This window comes from Colletes gigas, unplaced genomic scaffold, assembly GCF_013123115.1.
Source record: "Colletes gigas isolate AHSC1104 unplaced genomic scaffold, ASM1312311v1 Colletes_gigas_Sc00014, whole genome shotgun sequence".
NCBI lineage: Eukaryota > Metazoa > Arthropoda > Insecta > Hymenoptera > Colletidae > Colletes > Colletes gigas.
In genome coordinates, this window is record NW_025106643.1 from 313045 (window position 1) to 335616 (window position 22572).

At 29.1% G+C, this 22572-nt stretch overlaps 8 protein-coding genes across 23 annotated transcripts; 3 read left to right on the forward strand and 5 right to left on the reverse strand.

Annotated features, from left to right (window-relative positions):
- Positions 1 to 3: 3 nt before the first annotated feature.
- LOC122399624 (katanin p60 ATPase-containing subunit A-like 1) lies at positions 4 to 3160 on the reverse strand. 9 transcript variants are annotated; one of them, XM_043400430.1, is made up of 11 exons: positions 3066 to 3160; positions 2141 to 2421; positions 1944 to 2079; positions 1682 to 1826; positions 1514 to 1604; positions 1318 to 1439; positions 1072 to 1251; positions 823 to 965; positions 615 to 751; positions 404 to 530; positions 4 to 313 (listed from the first exon to the last, which is right to left on the reverse strand). In XM_043400430.1, exons 2-11 carry the CDS (start codon positions 2418 to 2420, stop codon positions 115 to 117), a joined length of 1560 nt encoding a protein of 519 aa, XP_043256365.1. In that variant the 5' UTR covers position 2421; positions 3066 to 3160; the 3' UTR covers positions 4 to 114. The 9 variants fall into 9 exon arrangements, with proteins under 9 accessions (XP_043256365.1, XP_043256367.1, XP_043256366.1 ...); XM_043400432.1 differs by having other exon boundaries at positions 1944 to 2055; positions 2153 to 2421; positions 3043 to 3138; XM_043400431.1 differs by having other exon boundaries at positions 615 to 727; positions 2153 to 2421; positions 3043 to 3138.
- Positions 1090 to 22277, forward strand: LOC122399629. Of its 2 annotated transcripts, XM_043400441.1 has the most exons (8): positions 1090 to 1094; positions 14619 to 14626; positions 16444 to 16469; positions 16553 to 16614; positions 16694 to 16785; positions 16959 to 17253; positions 21466 to 21619; positions 21908 to 22277. In XM_043400441.1, exons 3-8 carry the CDS (start codon positions 16466 to 16468, stop codon positions 21931 to 21933), a joined length of 633 nt encoding a protein of 210 aa, XP_043256376.1. In that variant the 5' UTR covers positions 1090 to 1094; positions 14619 to 14626; positions 16444 to 16465; the 3' UTR covers positions 21934 to 22277. The 2 variants fall into 2 exon arrangements, with proteins under 2 accessions (XP_043256376.1, XP_043256375.1); XM_043400440.1 differs by lacking the exons at positions 1090 to 1094; positions 14619 to 14626 and having other exon boundaries at positions 16356 to 16469.
- On the reverse strand, positions 3958 to 6393 carry LOC122399623 (sentrin-specific protease 1-like). The gene is made up of 3 exons (XM_043400422.1): positions 6293 to 6393; positions 6022 to 6143; positions 3958 to 5952 (listed from the first exon to the last, which is right to left on the reverse strand). The coding sequence occupies exon 3, from the start codon at positions 5844 to 5846 to the stop codon at positions 4149 to 4151; it is 1698 nt and encodes a 565-aa protein (XP_043256357.1). The 5' UTR covers positions 5847 to 5952; positions 6022 to 6143; positions 6293 to 6393; the 3' UTR covers positions 3958 to 4148.
- On the forward strand, positions 6879 to 9194 carry LOC122399627 (threonine aspartase 1-like). Of its 4 annotated transcripts, none has more exons than XM_043400435.1 (10): positions 6879 to 7220; positions 7312 to 7457; positions 7550 to 7617; positions 7686 to 7957; positions 8032 to 8111; positions 8172 to 8239; positions 8314 to 8430; positions 8530 to 8720; positions 8837 to 8988; positions 9053 to 9194. In XM_043400435.1, exons 2-9 carry the CDS (start codon positions 7418 to 7420, stop codon positions 8970 to 8972), a joined length of 972 nt encoding a protein of 323 aa, XP_043256370.1. In that variant the 5' UTR covers positions 6879 to 7220; positions 7312 to 7417; the 3' UTR covers positions 8973 to 8988; positions 9053 to 9194. The 4 variants fall into 4 exon arrangements, with proteins under 4 accessions (XP_043256370.1, XP_043256372.1, XP_043256369.1 ...); XM_043400434.1 differs by having other exon boundaries at positions 6885 to 7220; positions 8530 to 8710; XM_043400437.1 differs by lacking the exon at positions 8314 to 8430 and having other exon boundaries at positions 6884 to 7220; positions 8530 to 8710.
- On the reverse strand, positions 9220 to 12673 carry LOC122399622 (exostosin-2). Its single transcript, XM_043400421.1, has 10 exons — positions 11987 to 12673; positions 11701 to 11907; positions 11437 to 11620; positions 11137 to 11276; positions 10838 to 11048; positions 10567 to 10747; positions 10304 to 10470; positions 10077 to 10220; positions 9718 to 9846; positions 9220 to 9647 (listed from the first exon to the last, which is right to left on the reverse strand). The coding sequence occupies exons 1-10, from the start codon at positions 12511 to 12513 to the stop codon at positions 9426 to 9428; spliced, it is 2112 nt and encodes a 703-aa protein (XP_043256356.1). The 5' UTR covers positions 12514 to 12673; the 3' UTR covers positions 9220 to 9425.
- Positions 12903 to 14560, forward strand: LOC122399630 (MICOS complex subunit mic25). 4 transcript variants are annotated; one of them, XM_043400445.1, is made up of 4 exons: positions 12903 to 13053; positions 13607 to 13826; positions 13968 to 14106; positions 14266 to 14560. In XM_043400445.1, the coding sequence occupies exons 2-4, from the start codon at positions 13692 to 13694 to the stop codon at positions 14439 to 14441; spliced, it is 450 nt and encodes a 149-aa protein (XP_043256380.1). In that variant the 5' UTR covers positions 12903 to 13053; positions 13607 to 13691; the 3' UTR covers positions 14442 to 14560. The 4 variants fall into 4 exon arrangements, with proteins under 4 accessions (XP_043256380.1, XP_043256377.1, XP_043256378.1 ...); XM_043400442.1 differs by having other exon boundaries at positions 13607 to 14106; XM_043400443.1 differs by lacking the exon at positions 12903 to 13053 and adding an exon at positions 13124 to 13312 and having other exon boundaries at positions 13607 to 14106.
- LOC122399628 (GDP-D-glucose phosphorylase 1) lies at positions 14768 to 16403 on the reverse strand. Its single transcript, XM_043400439.1, has 5 exons — positions 16124 to 16403; positions 15665 to 15945; positions 15479 to 15581; positions 15000 to 15306; positions 14768 to 14912 (listed from the first exon to the last, which is right to left on the reverse strand). Exons 1-5 carry the CDS (start codon positions 16295 to 16297, stop codon positions 14776 to 14778), a joined length of 1002 nt encoding a protein of 333 aa, XP_043256374.1. The 5' UTR covers positions 16298 to 16403; the 3' UTR covers positions 14768 to 14775.
- LOC122399625 (FK506-binding protein 59) lies at positions 17278 to 20697 on the reverse strand. Its single transcript, XM_043400433.1, has 6 exons — positions 20368 to 20697; positions 19616 to 19971; positions 19409 to 19529; positions 19088 to 19335; positions 18499 to 19011; positions 17278 to 18231 (listed from the first exon to the last, which is right to left on the reverse strand). Exons 2-6 carry the CDS (start codon positions 19949 to 19951, stop codon positions 18064 to 18066), a joined length of 1386 nt encoding a protein of 461 aa, XP_043256368.1. The 5' UTR covers positions 19952 to 19971; positions 20368 to 20697; the 3' UTR covers positions 17278 to 18063.
- Positions 22278 to 22572: the final 295 nt, after the last annotated feature.

Consider the following 22572-nt stretch of genomic DNA (forward strand, 5'->3'; position numbering starts at 1 on the left):
TTTTAAGCGATTATTTATATTGTATATATCAATATCGACGCGTATAAAATTTCACAATTCTAATTCGAACGAATGAGTTCTTCGTAATTATTAAATTTTTTGAATGAAACAATATCAAGATGAACCAAATTCACTCATCCATTTTTCATACTTTTCCAAGTCTTCTTGAGAAACGCTTTTATTACACCTTTCCACGGCTTCGTCAAAGTCTGCCGCGGATACGGGTAAATCTAATTCTTCTTTCGGTAGTTGTCTGATTTGATCAGGTTTTAGACCAGCAATTTTCTTTCGCATAGACATCATAGATGCATCTCTGTATAGAATATACATACATAAACTTGAATATATTTAGAATTTTAATATATACAAAAATATAGGAAACCTTGTGTAAAATTTTACTTACCTACAAACGTTTGTAATATCTGCACCAGAATAACCTTCCAACTTTTTTGCAATAATTGCTAAATTCACGGACGAATCTACTTTTACTTCGCGTAGATTAATTTTTAATAACGCTTCTCTACCTTCGTCTATATAACACATACATACGCGATAAAGAATTAAAATACCTATATAACATGAAAAATTTAAAACCGAAATTGTGCAACACTTACGATTCGGTAATGGAATGTAAATACGTTTTTCTAATCGTCTACGAAGAGCTTCGTCGATGTCCCATGGAAAATTTGTTGCTGCTAATACCATCACGACTTTACTTGGGTCTTCGCTACAAAATATAGTCTCCCTTGTTCTCGATTCGTATGATCAAATGTTATTCTTGGCATACATAATTAATTTATCGAGCTTATATTATACCGTTACCTATTCGAGCTTATACCATCCATTTGAACAAGAAGTTCAGATTTCACACGTCGAGAAGCTTCATGTTCGGATTCGGATCCCCTTCTAGAGCATAGAGAGTCAATTTCATCGATGAAGATTGTGCTAGGTGCATAAAATCTGGCCTGTATAAATAAATATATATGTACATTTAATAAAGCTAGTAAAATAACACATTGTAGTTTAGAAAATTTAAAAAAAAATAATGCATCCACATTATATAGGAATTACCATTTCAAAAAGAAGACGAACAAGTTTTTCTGATTCTCCTCTGTATTTCGATGTTAGAGTAGAAGATGATACATTAAAAAATGTTGTCCCACATTCGGTGGCTACTGCTTTTGCAAGCATTGTTTTTCCAGTACCTGGGGGTCCAACCATAAGTACTCCTTTCCAAGGCCGACGAATTCCCTAAAAATACAATATTATAACAAGCGTCATAATAACATAAAACCTACAAAATATTTGCGTGCATACTTTAAAGAAATCTGGCATCCACATTGGAAGAACAACAGCTTCTTCCAATAGTCGTTTTGCTTCATGTAAATCAGCTATGTCATCCCAATGAATATTTGGATTTTTTTGAACAATATCTCTCTCTATAAAATTAGAGTAGCTACATAGTGAACGATTTAAATTGGAAATTATTAATTTACACAAACAGGTATATTACCTAATAAATCTACTAGATCTTTATCGTTGCCAGATGGTTCAAATTTTCGTTCTTCTACTTCAACATCAACCTTTTCGGTTTCTGACTTTTCCTATAAAAAATATTTATACATTGTAATGATATTACATTGTATATGGAATAGTCTATAAAAAAAAAAATAAGACCAACTTTATTTATGTCGTCTTTTCTCGACACTTTTTTCTCATCTTTCTTAACAATTGTTCTAGCGTCTGATTTCTTTCCTGTAACGATTGATTTTCGTACACTCGTCCGATTTTGTTGTTTCGATTGATGTTTCAGTGGTCTAATATTTCTACAAATATATTTCTTTGCATTAATACCCTATGTAATATAATGTAATCGTAATTTTTGATTAAGACATTCTTTTTTAAAATCAATGTTACAAAAGGTGTTACATGGGTTTTTTTACTTTTGTTCTACGGGTGTCAAAGGTGGCCATACATCTGGATCTCTTCCTAAAGCCTGATTCCATGATGCATCCGAATTATTATAGCTCCATAAAGTTGGATCTCTAGTGGGTTCTTCGAACGATAAACACGAAGTACCTAAATTAAAAAAGTTTACTATCTTATATTTGTAAACAATTTTAGTAAAAATTTATTATACCGTTAATAATACCCAATAATCTTTCTCCGTGTGCTTCTACTTTAAAGAGCTGTAAGGTATTCGATGTTGCCTTTACTTTTTCAAATTCTTGTACAATTTGATGCTGGACAAGTTGCCATTTTGCTTTCCGCGTAGCATCTGCGATGCTTGCCAGCAATCGATGAATTTGTTGTACAACACCTTGATAATAAACTCCAGATGTATCATAGTTTCCGGTTAATGCCATTTCACGAGCCAACTTTGTATTTTCACAGATTTCATTGATCGACACTGCCATCATTCTGTCAAAATGTATGTTTATGTACATATACATATAATAGATGCACAGAAATTATAAATTATAGTATGTTTATAAAAAATATAATTGTAAAAATATTAATCCTGATTCAAATTTGAAAACTTGAAATATAAATTTAAAATAAATAATTTTTAAATTACATATTAGTACCATCTCTTAACTTGAAAACACAATAATTTATAATAAATTACATAAACATTAGTTAAAGTGTGTAATGAAAATAATGTGATCAAGTACATGTCTTTTTAAACGGAATTAAATATTTTAAGCATCGTGTATTGAGTGAATTTTACAACTAGTAAACAGGAAACGAATAAATACTTATTAAATTTTTAAATAATAATTCTGATATCGTATGTATATGATGTATACGTATAAGGCAAATTAGTTTTTACAGGGTGTTTTAAATATTAATTGTTATATTTATTATAATCAAATACGAACATGAAGTATTTGTATGTACCTAAAAATTAATAATACGAACTATGTACCATTAAAAAAAACAAATAAAAGTTGCTTATAATTAATGTACTGTAACTCGATAAGAGGAATTAACGAGAATGGAAAGAGTCTATTATACAGAAATATTTCAGATATAATTCACTTTAATTTGTTAATCACAATCACCATGTTACTCCCAATCAATTTTAAAAGTCGCAATTTTACAAAAATATTAGGTTATACGCTAAGACGATTTATTATGTACAGTGTATGCATTCGTAGTACAAACGAAGTATGTCTAACATTATTTTCATGTATTTTTGAACATTACTAATATAGAGAACTAGTAGAGATAAAAGTATTTATAACCGTTATTTCAACTTCAAAGATGCCTAGAATTATAAGAACACTTACATGAAAATTATATTAAGAAATGTTTGAAAATTACATAAAAAAAATATGTTTGCTACATAAATAGTTTTAAGCATTTTTAATCGATCAACAAAATTGATTTTAATGTAATAATAGTTCTTTAAACTTCGGAAATAATTACACTTATAATTATTAATTTATTAAACAAGAAGGAAAGTAACACTATAAAATAATTATAAAAATATATTTTATAAACGTTATCCGGATAGTCGAAAGTATTGATACACAATACAAAATTTCTAGAAAATGAAAGAAATAAAAACTATGGATACGAAGATAGATATTTTGTTATACAATATTAATAAATTATATAGCGACAAAATAAATAATTTGAAAACAATTAAGTATACAAATAATTATATTTTAAATAATTTGAAAAATTTACATTTATTCGTAATAATGCATTATAGTACATCGCACTTATTTATTTTTTATCAAAAGTATCAAGTATTTAACTGTTCTACATCTTATAGATGAGGATTATTATTAAATTGAATTCAAATATTATCACTAAAGAAAATCATTTCTTACAATGTTAATTTTTTTATCAACTTTAATGGAAAAAGTATCGATTTATTATATTCAATAAAACAATCCACATCCAAGAAAAATATATTTTTAATAGTACAAAAGAAATTATGCCGCGCAACTCTCTGTTTAGTACTATAGTAGCAACATCAATAATGTTGTTTCAATATCAATACTGCATTTTGATGTTTAGAACATTCTACACAATGGTAAAATCATTTATGTTCAAATATTTTGTTATTTATGGAAGCTACATAAATTTATTTAGGTCATTCACAGTCAATAATTATCAAGAAAATAACATTTATTTTATAAAAGCTTGCGTTTTAATATTTCGTAAACCATTTTGTTCCGAAAATATGGCATATCTTGTTGAGTAAATGTGATTTTTTTATTTGCACAAATATATTCAGCAAACATACAAGAGAAAACGCCACAATCGCTCCCATTCATTTGATGTGGAATTGTTTTTACACATTCTAATTTCCAATTATTAGTATTGTATGTTTGCTTCTTTTTGTCCATGCTTTCGTCTTCTAAATATTGTCGTAATGCTAATAAACATTTTGAATTGTTACCGCCCATACTGTCATAGTAACGAATAGTTTTATCTCTAAAATCAATTACAGACATACACCAGTGAATACCTAAATGTATAGGAATGACTATAAGGTCTTGCGCAAAAATATCAATTTTTCTTGTCCACCGTTTCAAGGATGAGTGTCCACCAGAGATTAATTTTGGATAGAAAAATGTATTCATAGCATGTACTTTTGGATATTTGTTGTTGGTGCTTCTGTCTATTAATAAGTTCATATAAAAATTGATTACTTCGTCGTTTAACCAATTTAGATCAGCTAAAGTGTGAATATCTTTTCTTGTAATTCTTAGTCCAAAACCTTCGATAAGGACCTCATCCGGTGGTCGAGGAATAAGAGCATGTTTTACATTCTGTAGCATTTCTTCTGTTAAACTAGGCAGTGTCTCTTCCGATTCTTCGCTTTCGTTCAAGACAGCCTCGCATAATTTCATAGATCGAGCTAAGTGCTCTTCTAAAGCAGCTTCTCTCGCTAAACGATTATTTTTAGACAATACATATGTTAACTTTTCAAGTTCTTCTACTTCTTTGTAGCGTAATTCTATTCGCGCATTATACCTTTTTGCTGTTTGAGAAACAAAATCATCCTTGATTATAGCTTTTGTTGCTAATTTATCTCGTAATGTATTTGTAGATACCTCTTCATCTTTAATTTCAATTATATCGCTTATATTACTACTTTTTTTACGCAACAAATTTGTTTCATCATGAATGGAATGTACTGTCTCATTCATTTTATCATTGTCTAAATATTTCACTATTGCTTCATCTTGTTTTTCTCTGTTACTTTTTTCTCTGTAGCGATTATTCCTAAGCATTTGTAACATTGTACTGCGTTTTCTAGAAGTTGTTTCAGGTTTTGAAATCGAAGATTTCTCTAGATCTATTACTTCTATCACTTCCAGTACAGGTCTTTTTTTTTCATGTTTATTACATATAACATCTATCCTATGCGGAAGAAAATTTTGTAGTAATTCATCATATTGACGTTTTTCTTTCAATCGATGAGTGTTAGTTAATGTTGGACATTGTTGACGAGCATCACCATTATGTGCTCTATCATTTTTACTGCCAATGTAACTTGTATTTAAATTATCACAACATGGTTCACGTTTACGAAGAGGCGAATAATAAATATATGTTTTACCCTTACTATTACAGCTACCATTCATTATTCTACTAGATGATGTAATGGGACAATGTATATGTTTAGATATACTTTGGACATTGTCACTATCGCTGTCATCTTTAACTTCAATAGATACATCATCCATGTCTACACTTTTATAATCACTACGGTTTTTTTTAGAAATCACAAATTCTTCTTCCACGCTTAATGAGTCGGCTTTACGTTTTTTGGGTGAAACATCTACCCAGTTAAAGATTTTTTTTAAAAAATCAAACAACATGGTTATTATAAACAAATAACTGTTTGCATCACAATGTCCAAATGTATTTTACTGGTGTGGCCATCTAATATATTTAAAATTTATATATTTTAATCTTCATGTAATCCTAGAAATGATGTTATAGTTCTGTCAGACAACAAAACCAAAGAATAATTTTTTAAGTACAAATACTTACATCATTTATAAATAAATATATATATATATATATATATTTATATATATATATTTATATACAGAAATACTTATGTATCCAACTTTATGAATTTCAGATTAATGGCTGCACTGCGTCACAATTACCTAAAATAATGTTCATAACAATTCATTATATTTTAATAATGAGAAAAAAAAAGTTAGACACAAATTGTTAATCGAAATTATAATCTACGATTACTGTTAACTAAAAGATACAGATATACGTTAGAAATAAGCATTACAAAGGCACTAACCTGATATGATTTTGTAAATCTTGTAATTTTTCGCTAAAAATCCCAGTATTTTATATTTGATAATAATCTACGGAAAAATAGAAAAAAGGTTGCACATTACAAATTTTACATACTTATTTAAATATATCAAGTAATAAACCGTGCGTTGAATTCCATAGGTATTAATGTTAAGCTATGGATTGACAACTCCCGCGTATTTTATAAAAACATATTACGCCTATCGGCGTCAATTTTAAGAACTACTTTAATACTAAAGTTAATTAATTTATTATAAACAACGAATGCAATCCAATATATATTTTTGTATTGGCCTATTATAATTGGGATTCAGAAAGACGTATATAGTAAATTTCACATATGCGTGCACCGCTTCCAGTTTGCACGTAGTGTATAATAAATTGTACAATGCATGAAACCACATGAAATGATGAAACTAAAGTGCAGGGTGTTTAAGCGTAAATGTTTTAGTTTGTATAATATTAATATAACGTGCTGGTCAATATTATAATCGGGACACAGAATACGTTTCGATTATTGTCTTTACTATAGCTTGTCTTATGGCACCCAACTATGTTACGCGTTATAATAGAAAAATTTTAAATCAAAAAGGGGTTCGCACCCGTGGTATCCATAACATTACTTTGGAATTGACAATTGAGTAATTTAGTCAATTATGCCAAATCTGGTTACACTGGTCAGAATTTCCCTATTATAACGTGCAACAGCACTACATATCGCTTTTCTCTCTAATATAAATTCTTATTTAGCGGAGAATTGGTTTAAAAACTACTAATTTAACTAATATTTGAAAACAGGATCCATTAATGTTAGCCAACGGATCCTAGAAGAAAAGGATTAAGAACCATTAGTCTATTCTATATCTCGACAGTCTCGACTATGGAATAGTTACCCCTTCGGTAATCAATCGGTAAAAAAAATAGATATAAAATGCACATATTATTGCATATTACTAAGCTGCAAATTTAATGAAAATTTACAATTATACTCGAATTTTACAGTTTTACACATTTGTAATTGATAAATAAACTTGGACTGAACGATATTTCTATCGAATATACATAAATATTACAGAAGTTCAATAAAAATAAAAAGTAATTAGGGCTAATGAGTAATATTAATCATGGTTTTATTGCTGTGCATGTGGGTATGTTATTCATTTTTTAGAAAGCTGAATGTTACTTTGATAAAAAATTAATTATTAATTAAATCAATAATGTTGCTTATACATTTCATTAGGAGCAGGAAGACATTCGGAAGCTCTTAAGGAAAAGTACCAAAAATTATGTCGTCAAGCATGCAAGGCAGTAAGTTATTTTTATTTTCTTACGTGTATAAAGTTTTCTATTTGATCAAAATTGAATTTTTTTCTTAGGGAATGCAGAATTTAAAAACTGGTGGTAGTACGTTAGATGCGGTAGTAGAAGCAGTGATTATATTAGAAAATTCTCCACTAACAAATGCTGGATTTGGTTCTAATCTTACTTTAGAAGGAACAGTAGAATGCGATGCCAGTGTTATGGATGGTACTACCTTACAATTTGGAGCAGTCGGTGCAGTTAGTGGAATAAAAAATCCTGTTATAGTAGCAAAACGTCTTTGTGAACAGCAATCTATTAAAATTGCATGTGGTAGAATTCCACCAAGGTAAATTTTTACAATCAAAATTATGATTTTATTTAAGATGATAAAATAATCGTTTTATAATTGTATCATATTAGTTTTTTAGTTGGAAATGGAGCACATGTATGGGCCCAAGAAATGGGAATACAAACTTTACCTCCGGAACAATTAATTTCAAGTCAGTAAAATATAATTGTATTTAAATAATTTTTATTAACATTACAATAATATATTTTAGTGAAAGCCCAGAAGATATACAAGCACTACAAAAGAAAAATAGAAGACTCTAGTATAGAAATTGATAATGTAAGTTTTATTTTTCATTCACGTTTTTGTGAACCATTTTAATGATATTGTTTTAAAATAACTTAATAATATAGTGTTCTAAAAAACGAATGGACACGGTTGGTGCAATATGCGTTGATAAACAAGGAAATATTGCTGCAGCTTGTTCAAGCGGTGGTATAATTTTAAAGTATCCAGGAAGAGTAGGACAAGTAAAATAGTTTTTGCTTATTTTTTACATGTTTGAGCGTTAATGAGTATAATGATTGTTTGTCGCATTTTACGAATATCAACTGAAATGAAATTTCAAGGCTGGAGTATGGGGATGTGGTACTTGGGCGTATAAAGACAAGTATTCGATAGGAACAAGTACTTCCGGTTGCGGAGAACATCTGATTCGTACTTCGTTAGCACGCACAATCGCAGAAGCTATTTCGGATGACTCTTGTCCCACTACCAGCGTACACAATGCTATGAAAGTTGATTTTATCGGTGAAAATCTGTAACTAATTTGTTACTATTACTCTCTATTATACAAGAAGTTTTTTTACATATTTAAAAACATGATGTAATGACTAAAATTGACAATTATAAATTAATAAAGATATCTGGTTTTAGATTCAAAATTTTTGTACGGACTCGATCAAAAGCTTGGAGGCGTTATTGCTATTCGGTACGCAGCCCAGGAAGGACTAGGAGATTTTCTTTGGAGTCATTCGACCAATTCAATGATAATAGGCTACATGAATTCTAGCGAAGAAACGCCAGTGGTATGTTTTTTTTTTAAATTTTCTAAATTAGAAAAATATAAATAATATGTCCACGTTTCTGCAGAGTCACATGTCGATTTTACCGTCTCACGAAGTTGGTAAAAAAGCAGTCGTCGAAGGGATATGTTTTAAAATCTCGGCAAATACTGACCCTTAGGAATTTTTTTTTATAATAACATTGACAAATCGTATTTTGTTATTAGCAGGTACTTTAATCGATAGAAATTGACATTTTCTTTATTAAATACAATAGTTTTTTTTATATACATAATTACATATTAAGTGCAGTGTTTTCTTCTAATTTTAGACAAATAATTTAATATATACTTATGTATACAAATCGTTTGTATATTTTTATAAGATATTCTCTATAAATACATGTAGAAATAAATATTTTTCATCAAGAATTTCATTAAGAAGTTCCAGAATTAATATATTTACAAGCTTCCAATATCGTTGAACCTCTTGAGTTTTTCGGGAAATATATCTTTAAACAAAACTGGATCTGCACGAAATTCGATCGATTGCAATGGCATCGAGCCGTAAATTGAAGAAAATCTGTTTATGCATTGCGTACGTTCCATCATATGTGTCAAATCTGCTGAAAGCATTTCAGTGTTTGTACATTCGGGACACCGAAACTTCTTTTTCGGCGTTACCTATAACAGAACCGATTATTTGATATTTAGTCTATTGTATAATATTTAAAAGGAATTTGAATGAACATACTTTTATTGGTGCTTTTCTTGTTATATTTGCCACTAAAAAATTCATAGCTATATCTTCACAATTCATATGTTCATCAACCCACTCTCTTATATCACCTGGCATAGCAGTGCTATACATATAATTCCAATACTGAAATATCAATTAATAAATACAGAATTCGAATTATTTCACTCAATTTGTATTAAGACATTTAAATCGTGGATATTAGGAAATGACAGAAAATCTTTTGGGAATACCAGGTGTAGCTTTCAGGAAAGAATTATTTTTCAGGAATTGATGGACTGTATTTTATGGTCTGAAATGGAAATATATTCGATATTAAAGTTTTTTAAATCAAGAGATATGGTATGTTTTATTACTTTATGATGAAACGCAGCTCCTGTTAAGACCATAGAAATACTATTAGTCCATTCGCTTTCATATTTCCAACAATTAGTTCCATTGTCCCACATGTGAATTCGAGATGGAAAACCAACTATTCGATCAGGAAACTCCCTCCAAACCTGAGATTATTTCTCTTTTTTACTTTTACTTTAATTTTTGCATTCTTTTTGGGTTATTATTCGTATAATTATAATAGACATACCTCGTAAGCAAATTCTACTTCGTCGGCAGTTAGCATTATAATATCGTCGTCTATCGATAAGACTGCTTCAGTTTCAATTTCATCATATGGATAAAATCTGTTGGATAATTTATTTTCCTTCGTTTGTATAACTTTTAATGGTTTATTCAATTTGGGCCATTTGGATGCTGTGGCATACCAATTTTTTAAAATATGTTTCTTGTTTTAATATTTAAAAATTTAACAATATTGAGCGGAAATCCGTACTAAAAGTTTACACCTACATTGCGGTGGATTTTTATGTTGATTGTTCCATATTATTAAAACTTTAGACAAACTTGGTACTTTAACAAGTTTATTAATCAAAAGAAATAGCAATTCCAATCTGTCGTACGTTAAAATTACTGCAGTAAACCCTCGAGTTTTAGATGCGGTAGTAGGCAAATAAAGCGGCGATGTAGTATCCTATATACGTAATATGAAAATGATTATTCGCTGAAATTTTTAAATATTTTCTTAGCTATTATAATTTATACTTTCCTTCCGAGGCGGTACATTCCAAAATAAATAATTTTTAGCCAAATGTGGAAATACACGATCCGTAAGTATTTCCAGCGTAGTTAACATTATTTTTTCCATAGATTTAAAATATTTCTTGTAAAGCCATGCACCTTGTTCTTTAAGTTCTATAATCCGTTGTTTAGATACTTTTTTCAAAACTGATATTATTGACAGCATATCTACTTCGCGTATAAAAATAGCAGCCCTAAAAATAGACAAGAGACGTTTATTAGTCATAATTTATAAAAGCATTTTTATTCGGTATAAAAACTAGTGACATAATTGATTTCTACCTGGTCCAATCAATTACACCGTAAAAAGGCATTATAAGAGAATCGGCTATAATTACAGGTATACTACCCGCTGCCATACATTCTAGAAGCGTACTTTGACCGAGTCTTGCGCCACGAATCACTAGGCAAAATGTTGACGTCTAATAACAATAATCTTGACATAATAATTTTCGCTTTATGCTCTACATTAATAATTGCTATAATTCATGATTAATTTGATATCATATCGTATCCTTTATTATTTTAATTTTTGTATTTTGTACTTTAATAATAACGATAAAAATACTATGTACCATATACCTGAAGTATATTAGGATATTTATAAACATCTTCTCCAGCACATCGAACCGTAATATTCATAGAATTATAATGTAGACACGGACCTAATATTAAAATATCTTTTGGCGACGTAGATTTAATTTCCATTAAATCTTGTTCAAATGCAGAATTAATATTAATTTGAGATGAAATAACTAACCATCTTCTAAGAAAGATAAATAATAAAATTAGATATCATAAATTACTAAGAGAATGTACATACATATATATATATAATTATATTACCTGGTATCGTTAAAAAATGATTTAAGGTTGTGCATAAGGGAACTATATACTGGCAAACTAACATCAAAACCAAATCTGTAAGTTAACGATGACATTCCTGCACCTGCAATCATTGCTTTTCCAATGGGTACATCAATGATTGTATTGTAATCAGGCACACTTCCTGGTACCATGTTAAGTATAAGATGATTTTCTCCATTATTCCAGCTATAATTGAAAGAATAAAACAAACATATTATACATTATTTTTTAAATGCAATAATATATAAAATAAAATGGTACTTACAATGGTAATGTCTTCAAAACTTGTGAAATTTCATGTATCTTTAATCTGTTTTGATTTAACATATCTATCGAAGGAATAAAGATGCAGGCTTCGTATGGATTTGGCGTATAAAATTTACTTGAAATAATACTGCTTAAAACTTGATAAAATTCTTTTGACATCTGACTTGTTATAGGTCTTCCTGAAGTGTCTACATACATTTTTGGTGGATAAACGTATACTAAAAGTTTATTTCCTTGACTGCCACAGCGATAAATATTAAAACAATCAAAATATGTACAAGAAGAATTGGTGGTGTCTGCCATCGAAGAATCTGTATTCAATATTTCTAGGTGTAAAGAATTTAAATCGTCCAAAGATATGGCATTATGTACGGAATGCTTTTGAGTATTTCCAAATTTAAAAATATAATACGTAGCGGTTAAAATAATGAACAACGTAAATATTAACAAACATATCACGAAAATATTGTGATAATGATAAGAGATCCTATTAGTTTTATGTGACATTCTTGTTAGAAGTACCATCGCGTTTTTTTTTATTTTATACGTAATAACTTGTACTCATTCAAAGTGTATTATAATGCACAACGTAAATTTTATATTAAAATTCAGTTAAGTATTATCGATTTTAAGTTTTCATAATTCTTCGCAAAATTTGATAAATACTACTGATTAAGTAGTAATAGTTCCATTTATATAATACTTATTTTTATGAATTATTAGGAAAAAAAATTAATGACCCATCAACTGCCATTTGTTTATAGTACTGGAAGTTATGACAGTGCAGTGGTAAGGCAATATACATGCAACGTCAACTCTAACAATGTATATGTATGTATGTTCATGTAAACTCACTGAGTTGATACATTTTTCCTAACTTTTTCTTATTATCATGTATCTGCAAATGTATTTTGATGTATCATGGTATATATGCTTGAAACGTAACTGAATCTTCTTCTGCTGTATGATAGAATAATTGTACGGATATTATAAAACTTTATTTTTAGAAATAATACATGTTGGATTTTGTAATTGTGTATTCTGCATGTTGTAAGAACACTATTGGTGAGTAAAAATAGTTTAAATAATAAAAAACAAGTATCTACCATAAATCATAGCTCGATAGTTTTGTAACACAATATATAGAAAAATTCATACATATAACAAATCGATATTACGTTTTCGTTAATACTTAATAATACTAAAAGAATAAAAGTATTTAAACATGTATATAGTTTGTTGAAAGTTTTTTGGAAATGTAAACAAGAAGAAAAACACGAGGAAAAATGTATTCGCTTCTATGATAAAGAATTACGTCAATAAGGTCATATAGTTTCTTGACAATGATTCTATAATGAGAAGAAAAGTATTCTTTCGTTAAAATATATGTAGCAGAAATATGGTTGTTAGATTAAGTGTGTTAGTTGCGAGAACATAACCGTAGTTTTAAAATAATAATTATGAACACGAATTGCAGAAATATTCTTAAAATGTACTTTATTTAATTTCTTCGGCTTAAGAGAAAAACTTTATACGAATTATAATCAAACATAAATATGTCATGTTATCGATATAAAACCAATAGTTTATTTCATCACAGTGTTATGTATCCTTTCAGGTTAACTGCTTTACATATATTTAATTGATCCATTGAAATAAAAAAACATTTCAATTTCCTAAAAAAACAAATAGAAGTTATTGAAATGGGAGCTGGACAAAGTGCTCGCAAGCTTACTATTAACAATGAAGAAGACATAGATGTTATCAAGGTATCAAATGCAGTTGTACAACAATTGACTCGCAAAGCAAACGAAACAGCTTCCGAACCAATAAACAAAGTAAGATCTACTACTTTGACACAATCATCTCCTAATATGGTTGTATCTCCAACAATACCTCAGAGTGGCAATGTACCAATGACTTCTGGATATCCTGTTTATTATTACCCACAATTAACATTAACTGCTCTTGAAATACAGCAACAGAAAGAGCAAGAACTTTATAATCAAGACCAATATTGGCAAGAACGTTTAGAAAATTTGGAAAAGAATCACTTAAAAATTAATAGCATTATGGATCAGGAATACAAAAGAGCTGCAGAAGAATTATATACAAGTGGTATATTGTTATTAACTATTATATAGTATTTATTAACTTTTAAAAGAGCTACCAACATCGAACTATACTTTCCTTTCCTTATAAATATAGTTTATATAGATTATGAAGCATAAAATAATATAAATTATTCATGTTAATTGTTTACTACCATTTTTACAGATCAAAAGAATGTGAATATTCAAGATGCCGTACAACCATGTTTAGAGAGTTCTACAAAAGTACTAAAGTGTTACCAAGAACATCCTAAAGAAATTCTGATGTGTTCTAATTTAGTCCAAGAATTTTCTGATTGTGTAGATCAACGCCGTGCCTGTGTGATTGCAGCACGTTGTTAATATCTTTCAATATGAAACACCGTAGTTCTATTGTTTTATAGTAGTCAAAACTATTATGAAGTTTAACATTGTTTAATAACAAAATTTTTAGTCATTAATAATAAATTACGTAATACATCGGAAAATTTCAAGTATTTATTCTGTCATATTTAAATTGCTAATAGAAATATTTGTAAGCAATATTAGTCTTAACTTCGTAACTTAAATTCAGAGCTATCATTGGTCCAATAAACAAGAGTTTGGAGGAATTAACTTCGCCCTATCGCTTGTAATTTTCATAGTGATAGGAATAAAGGGAGCTATATTGTCATTTATTGAGCTAACATTCACATACTCATATTTCTGGTAACATTGTGCATTTTTCTATCAGATTTCTTACTTTGTCAAGAACCAATGAAAAAGGTTCTTCGGTAACGTCTCTAAGAATGTTAGCTACATATTCTTCTGATAAATTCTTATATTCGTCTGCATCTGTAAAATACATAAAACATAGTAAGTGTGAAAGAGCTTATTTTTTTGGCTATGCTCCCAATCACTGAATATGTAACAGTTTCTTGCCTTTTATCGATAAATGACCAAATAGTTCACAAACAGCTATAATAAGAGCACTGGTATCCTTTATACCACTGCTGGACTTTCTAGCCCAAATGTAAATCCTCAAGTCTTCGTATTCTTTTCCAGAACCACCTTTTGCCCTCGTAATATAAACATTGTGTGCTATTTCTGCTTCTTGTAAATAATTTATTATTAAAAATGCCCAAGTTACTAGGTCGTCTATGCTCTGCACATTTGACCGTTTTATACAGAATCCATTTGCTGGATAATTTCTTAAAATTTCTACAGGACCTACAAATTCATCTAGATCCTAAGAAAATAAAAGCAATAACAAGGATAGTAATCAAAATGAATAGAATTTAATAGTACATGGTAATGTTCATAGTCTTTTGCTCTTCGTACATTACTTTGAATTTGATACCTTTATATAAATAAATTAATTAGAATTACTAGAAATAGAAAACAGGAAAATGTTTATTTACAATATATTCCAATAACATCCTATGGTTCAAGTAGTACAGATGCCAGTGAAGATGGTTCACTGATGCATAAGCACAAAGACTATTAAATGCCACTCTGAGATACCTGAAAATATGTTATTTTCTTAAAATGTTTTCAATGTAAACTTTTTAACATTCATACTTTTAAAATGATTTAAGCATACTTACAAAGAACAACTGAATGAAAATATTTCAATAGCTTTGTATAGACTATACTTTGTTACAACTTGAGGTAATTGTTTACATCTTTGTGGTAATAATAGAGAATGACAATATTCTATTGGACTAATATTAATTGCAATTATGTCTTCTTCATCCTTATTATTTAAATCCATTATTATTTCTTCTGATGTAAGTTGCATAAAGTTAAAACACTTCTTGTTAAAAGGTTGCATCATTGAAATAATATTTTCAGGAGATCTTCTGTTATATCCACGATCGGTGTTCAACTGATATAAATATAAAGTTTTAAATAAGTAAACATGCCATTATGGAAGAAATAATTGATTTTAAATATTTGTAATAAAGCAAAGGATTATTTTAATTCACAAAATACTAAATAACTTTAATATGTTATATTAGATTAAAACTTGTTCATAAAGATTTTGTTAAAAATTGAAATACTACCTGGGCTATGAACTGAAATTTTCCATCTAATACTTTTGAATCCTGAACGTTTAATATATAACGAAATATTCCTTTCGTTTGAGCTTCTCTCCATTTTTCTTTTAAAACATGATCAAAATTCGATTCTTTGCTTTCCTTTATAATTTTAATAAAACTATTATTTCTTCCAATCATAGAAATTAATGGAAGAGAACACTGCTTAAAAGTCACTAGGCTCCATTATATTCTGAGTGTTTGTAAGAGTAATTAATGTAACCTATAATTCCGTCAGCATTAAACCTTAGAGTATTTCAACGTATTAGTGGATACTGAAAACATAGTTTCTTGAATTCAGCGGGAACAATGAGTTAGTAGGCCATTTTAAATTTGTGATATTTTGAAGATTTATCGCATAAACGTAGTTAAATATATATTTTATAATTATTGTAGATACAGATACAAAATTATGTCAAGGCAAAGATATTTTCGAAAGAATGAATTATCTGTATCAGGTAATGGTATTATTCGACAGATTTTTGTAGTTGTGTTATAACCGTTGAAGTGAAATGATTGAAACAAATTTCTGTTTAGGTAAGCTACCTAATGGCGTTAAAAAATAGAGTTGCAGCATCGTATTACGGCAATACAATGCTAGGATGTGCGAAGAAATCCGTTTTACGAATGTAAGTTCTTGGTTTGAATTAATATGTTGACTGCCGTAGTCTTCATTAACGAAATTATTCCGGTTTAAATTTTTTCTACAGTCGCAATTTACGAAACGACTTGACTTTTTTCATAAATGAAAATAACAACAGTTTTATTCGAATAGTGAAGTATATAAATAACTGTTTCTCAGGGAATCGGATATAAAAAAAACAATTTGCAAGTGCTGTCAATGTCCTCTTATACCTGGTGAAACGGCAAAAGTACGGTTAGTGTCGAAACCATTAAAGGGTGTGAAATGGACATGCTTGGCTTGTCTAAGTGTTAAGAAGTATCCTACAAGAAGAGGCTATAAATTATGGGCTGAACAGCATAATTCAATAGTCCAAACTTTCAATTATGTATCAAAAACGAAAGATGGAGATCGCAACTCGAAGGAAGACAGGCATCTAGATAAGGATAAGGGCACAAGTACAGAACCAGAGCAGGTTTGAATATTTATTTTTATAAACTTTTGTAAACTAGAATACTCGTAACTAAAAGCATAGGCAGCGTTTCACTTAGGGGGCAGAAATAGTAGACAAGACATTTACACAGTATTTGTAACAATTTTTTTATATCATACTTGAGAGAATCGAAAGAAGTTTAGGTCAAAATCAGTCTCCTAACATTTGTGCCATCTTTTAATTCACTGCAATATAGAGGAAGACCTTGAGTGTATGAAGTACTTGATTGTGCCAGAACAATAAGAGACAAATTTTTTATAGCAAGTAAGTATATTTTAGCCTCCTTCGATACTTTTGTAAATAATAATAATAACCTGTATTGCAAATGTTTGCTAAAAGGTAAACAAAGGGTGTTACTTATTCAAGAGGTATGTATTATCATTATGTCCCATCATGCTGCATTTACAATTATATGAAATGATGAATTGCAGATTGTTGTAATATTGTTAATAAAAGCATTACAATTTTAAATATACATTATTATCAAATACACTAACCAATAGTATAAAATAAATGTATCGTAGTGATAAACTTTACTGTAATTTTTTTATTATTGTAAATGATTTCAGCTTATAGAAAACACGAATACAATGAAGATAGAAGTTTTATTTAATAAAATTCATGACTTGCATGAGATATGAAATTTGATGACTAGGCTGTATCGTATGTCACAGAATACTAATAAACTTAAAGACATGCATTTATGTGATATTTTATGAAAATAATAATTGATGAAGTTTCAAGTCATTGGCAGTTAAAAATGGGGGCAGTGCAAGGAAAAGAAAGAGTCTTTCACATGTCCTGAAATTCACCAGTACCATTAGCATTGAGCATAAGTATGTTAGGATTCTCCTTTTCAAAAGCAGTTGCATCTCTACCTCCAGGTCGTTCTTCTTGCCCCCATTCACCTAGAGCCACGTTCATTACATCTGGTTGTGCTTGCATCTCTTTCTCCTCCTTCTGTGACATTAATAACAAAGTATGATAAACTATATTGTTCGAAAACGGAATAAGAAGACTAGTTTTTAAGTATATATTGGTCATATGTAAGTTAAATCAACAATATTATTTATTATATGGTTTATTTATTATGTAATACAAACAAAAGCAAACTGTCAATTATTAACATTACATAACGAAGAACTGGACATTAAATAAATGTGCACTGACAAAAAATTAAATATTTGTAATCGGTATAAAGTAAGATTATTGTTGTTTTTCACAAACCTGTTTATCTTCTTGAGCAAATTTATCAAACATATTTGCATATAATTTTTTCTCTTTTACTAACTGTTTCTTAATAAGATTACTACAAACTCCAATTTGTTTGGCAGCTGCTGTATTTTTTGGATCTATTTTCAAAACTTCTTGAAAATCTTTAATTGCAATTTCGGGCGATGCTAATCCAAGGTAGGCTTGTCCTCTTCTGAACAGTGCTTTTTCATTTTGGGGACTTAATGCTAGAGCTTTATTACACGAATCTTTTGCTTCAACGTTTTGATCTAGTTTCAAGTAACATAGAGCAAGGTTTAAGTGAGCAGATAAAATAAGGCTATTTTCTGTTTCAGAATCTCTGGTTTCTTTAGATGACTCTATAAACTCCAGACACGAAATAACCTTTTCATACATTTTAATAGCTAAATTGTACATGTTTCCTTTGAAGTAAGTTGTTCCTTTCTCTTTATAAATCTTTGCTTGTTCTATAATTTCAGGATTGCTTAATAACCAACAATCTACACCCTGAAACGCATATAAAAAATGTTAGTTAAGATAAAATATTTTCAACTTATTGTTTGGTCTTTACTAAAATAATTACTTTTTCAAAGCTTTTCAACTCTACTTCATATTCCACGGTTGCATTTGGCGGAATATCAAATTCTGGTTTTCCCGCATTTCCAAATGCATGCTTGCTTTTAATTATAAGTATTGATTTTTCTCCAGTACTGAAGGATTCTAAAGCTTTCTCCACACCACTTATAATATTACATACTTCTCCTTCTCCAAGAGAGAATTGAACATCTCTGTCTTCGAATACTTTATCATTATACTTTCCTATTAAATGTACTGGAAAAAAAAACAAAAATTAATCCTAAGTATCGATCATATTAAAAGTCAAACATCGTACAATTACACTTACCATTTACTAAAGCTTCACTCTGTGGTGTGTTACTGTCTTTTCCTTCTATAATTTGATACCTTTCGATACTTCCATCTTTGTCAGGACTTAAATCTTCTCCTGTCCAATCAATTACTTCAATCTGAAGCAACAACATGAACAACGTACGTGCAATATTGAACCAGAATAATTATTTGATTAAGTTAACTGGATTAAACAGTAACTTACTTCAAACTTCAGTGTTGCATTTTGTGGAATTTTAGGTGGATTACCAGCCTTCCCATACGCATATTCAGGAGCACAAGTCAATAGTGCAACTTCACCTTTTTTCATTGTAGCCACCCCGATATCCCAAGCTTTGATGACATTTCCTTTTTTTAGCTCAAATTTAAATGGACTATTACGGACTTTGCTTGAATCAAACATTGTTCCATCCAACAAAGTACCGGTGTAATGTACTTTTACATTGCTTCTAGGTGGTGGAGTTTCATCTCCAATACCTTCCTTAATAATTTCCTTCAATACACCTCCATCCTTCTTGGGAGATATGTCCACTGCTGCCATTCTGATATTGTTGCTCCAAACTAAGCATGAACATGATTATTGAACAACTTCATTCTTTGCATTAATCATTTACAACATTTACATTAATTTTATTTCATTAACTCATGTATGAAAAATTCCTGGGTTAGTTGGTTGTCGCTTTTATGGTCTTGTATAATAATTTAGTTTTTTCGTAGTATTTTACTCTACCGCAAATAACGAATATGGCAATAAAAACAATTGAAAAATAAATATAAAATAGATAACGATTTATTATTCAAAATACAGAGAAGAAGAAACACGATACAGTAATTTCTATCATTCGCAATTTTCAATGAGAATAATTTTAATACGGTTAATAAACGTAATAATATAGAAAGCTAGAATATTAATACAAATATATTTCTTATTTCGTAATACAATTAAAAAATACGTACATCTTTTATGTTCGTGTGTAATATTTCAGTAATAAAATAACGTTTTATGTGTACACTGTAATCGTCCGTTTAAATTCACATAGATGATTCCAGAAATTCGCTCGCAGCTCACAGTCTGCCTGCTTCTATCTCTATAGGTTGCAAATCATTGCAAATGCTAAGACATCGTTTCTATATCGATTATCGGCTTTTAACTAGTACATCTCGACTTTAATATCGATATGTTTTATTCTAATTAATTGATACCACATTTTTGAGCTTCGATTGGCTAATTGAAAATATCATTTTAAACTTCAGCCCTACGATCCACAACTTAATTCTGTTTTCACTACCAAAGTAAATGTTTTAACCTCTTTAATATAGCCCTATAACCATACGTAATATACGTAGTAAAAAATTAATAATTATGTGACTTGACAAATTTGAACGAGTAATTACAATTAAATCTTAATTTGAAAATGTAAAAAAAAAGCCAAATTAATATGTAATTTTCTTTTCTCGTGAAAATATTTCGATGCGTTAGAGGAGTGTGTATTTACTGAGAATAAATTTTATGACAAAGAAATTAATGCGTATTTTCACAATTGTCATAGAATTATGTTACAATTAAGCAAACATAACAATCGTTATGACTGGAAGATTACAGGAAATGTTACCGCACAAATGTAGTTTTCTGATTTAAGATAAAAATTATAATAGCACCGTAACGAGTATAAATAAAGGTGCATTCGAAATACAACAGTTTTTTTAAAACACAACTCTCATAAGATGAAGTTGTTTAACATTCAAATCTTTTTGCTCCTAGTATTTTGTTTTGCGGTATGATTTTAATAACAAGTTTACGATTACGTATAATTGTTTGTTAATGCTATTTGCATTGTCAATTATTATTACTTTTGTTTCATTTCTTAATTAACATTGATGTAGAATACGTAGAATAACTTTTTAACGAAGCCTCGATCAACAAATTGATATTCTTGATTTTCGTCTTATTTTGGCCCCTAGAATCTCCCATTAAAATTTTTCATCACGTTATAATATTAATAACCTTCTATTCTATATTCATTAAACTTTTAAATGCTTTATATTAATTAATAGACATCTGTGATGTCCATAAACTTTGAACCTACCGGACTGCGTCATAATGCAGAAGCAGGAATAGCATGTCGAGGTGGTCGAAGAAGACGACCAAACGATGATGGTAACAATGGTGGAAATAATGGAGGTAGTGGATCAAACAATACTGAATCAGGTGGGTTGAAAGTTTTTACATCAGAATTTAATAGTAAATTAATTACAGTTATTTTTAAAAATGAATTTCATCCAAAGTATTTCTATGTTTCAAATTGATTTATTATAAAATCATTGTATTTGAACATTGAGAATATTCACACTATTGTATCTCTCGACGTACTCGACGTTATTAACGTTTTGGACACGTCATTATACGACAAGAAATTAATATTTTCTTTTTTATGTAATATTAGTTTTTTAAATGTAAATATATGTATAAATGTTTTGTTTGTCTAAATAAATGCAGGGACTGGAGGAACTGGACAAAGATAATCAGGTGTTGGGACAAAGATGATTAAGAAAAAATATATTTAACATAATGAAATAAAATAATTAAGAAATTACAAAGAATACTTTGTGTAATTATATCTTTATGCAATAACAAAGCTGTTTTATTTTTCCATATTTTATTTCTGTGAATGTCAGTAATCCTTTTAATAATTAATATATAATTGTCTCATCAGTTACACAGTATAACGAATTCGCACAATATCTATATTTCCATACATTACACACCTACAATTGTTCTAATATTTCATAAGTATTTCTTGCATAACAAATTAGAAACGTATTAAAACTAACGAAGAATAACGAATAAAAACAAAAATATATGTACAAATTTGAAACACAAAATGAAATGGAAACATTTAAAAATTTGTATAATTTGATTTTACATTATAATAAACGAAATTTTTTTAAACGAACTAAACATAATAGTACACTCAATTTAAACTATTCTGTCGATACTACACAAATGCACGGAAAATGCTACACAGATTTCGTCGTTCGATTCCATTAAACGGAAGTTAGAACGTATTTATCGCCTTCCGTATAATTGATTAGTATGGGCAGATTATCGTTTAAGGGGAGTATATGTCAATTAGATAAATTTGTATATCTATGACTAACGAT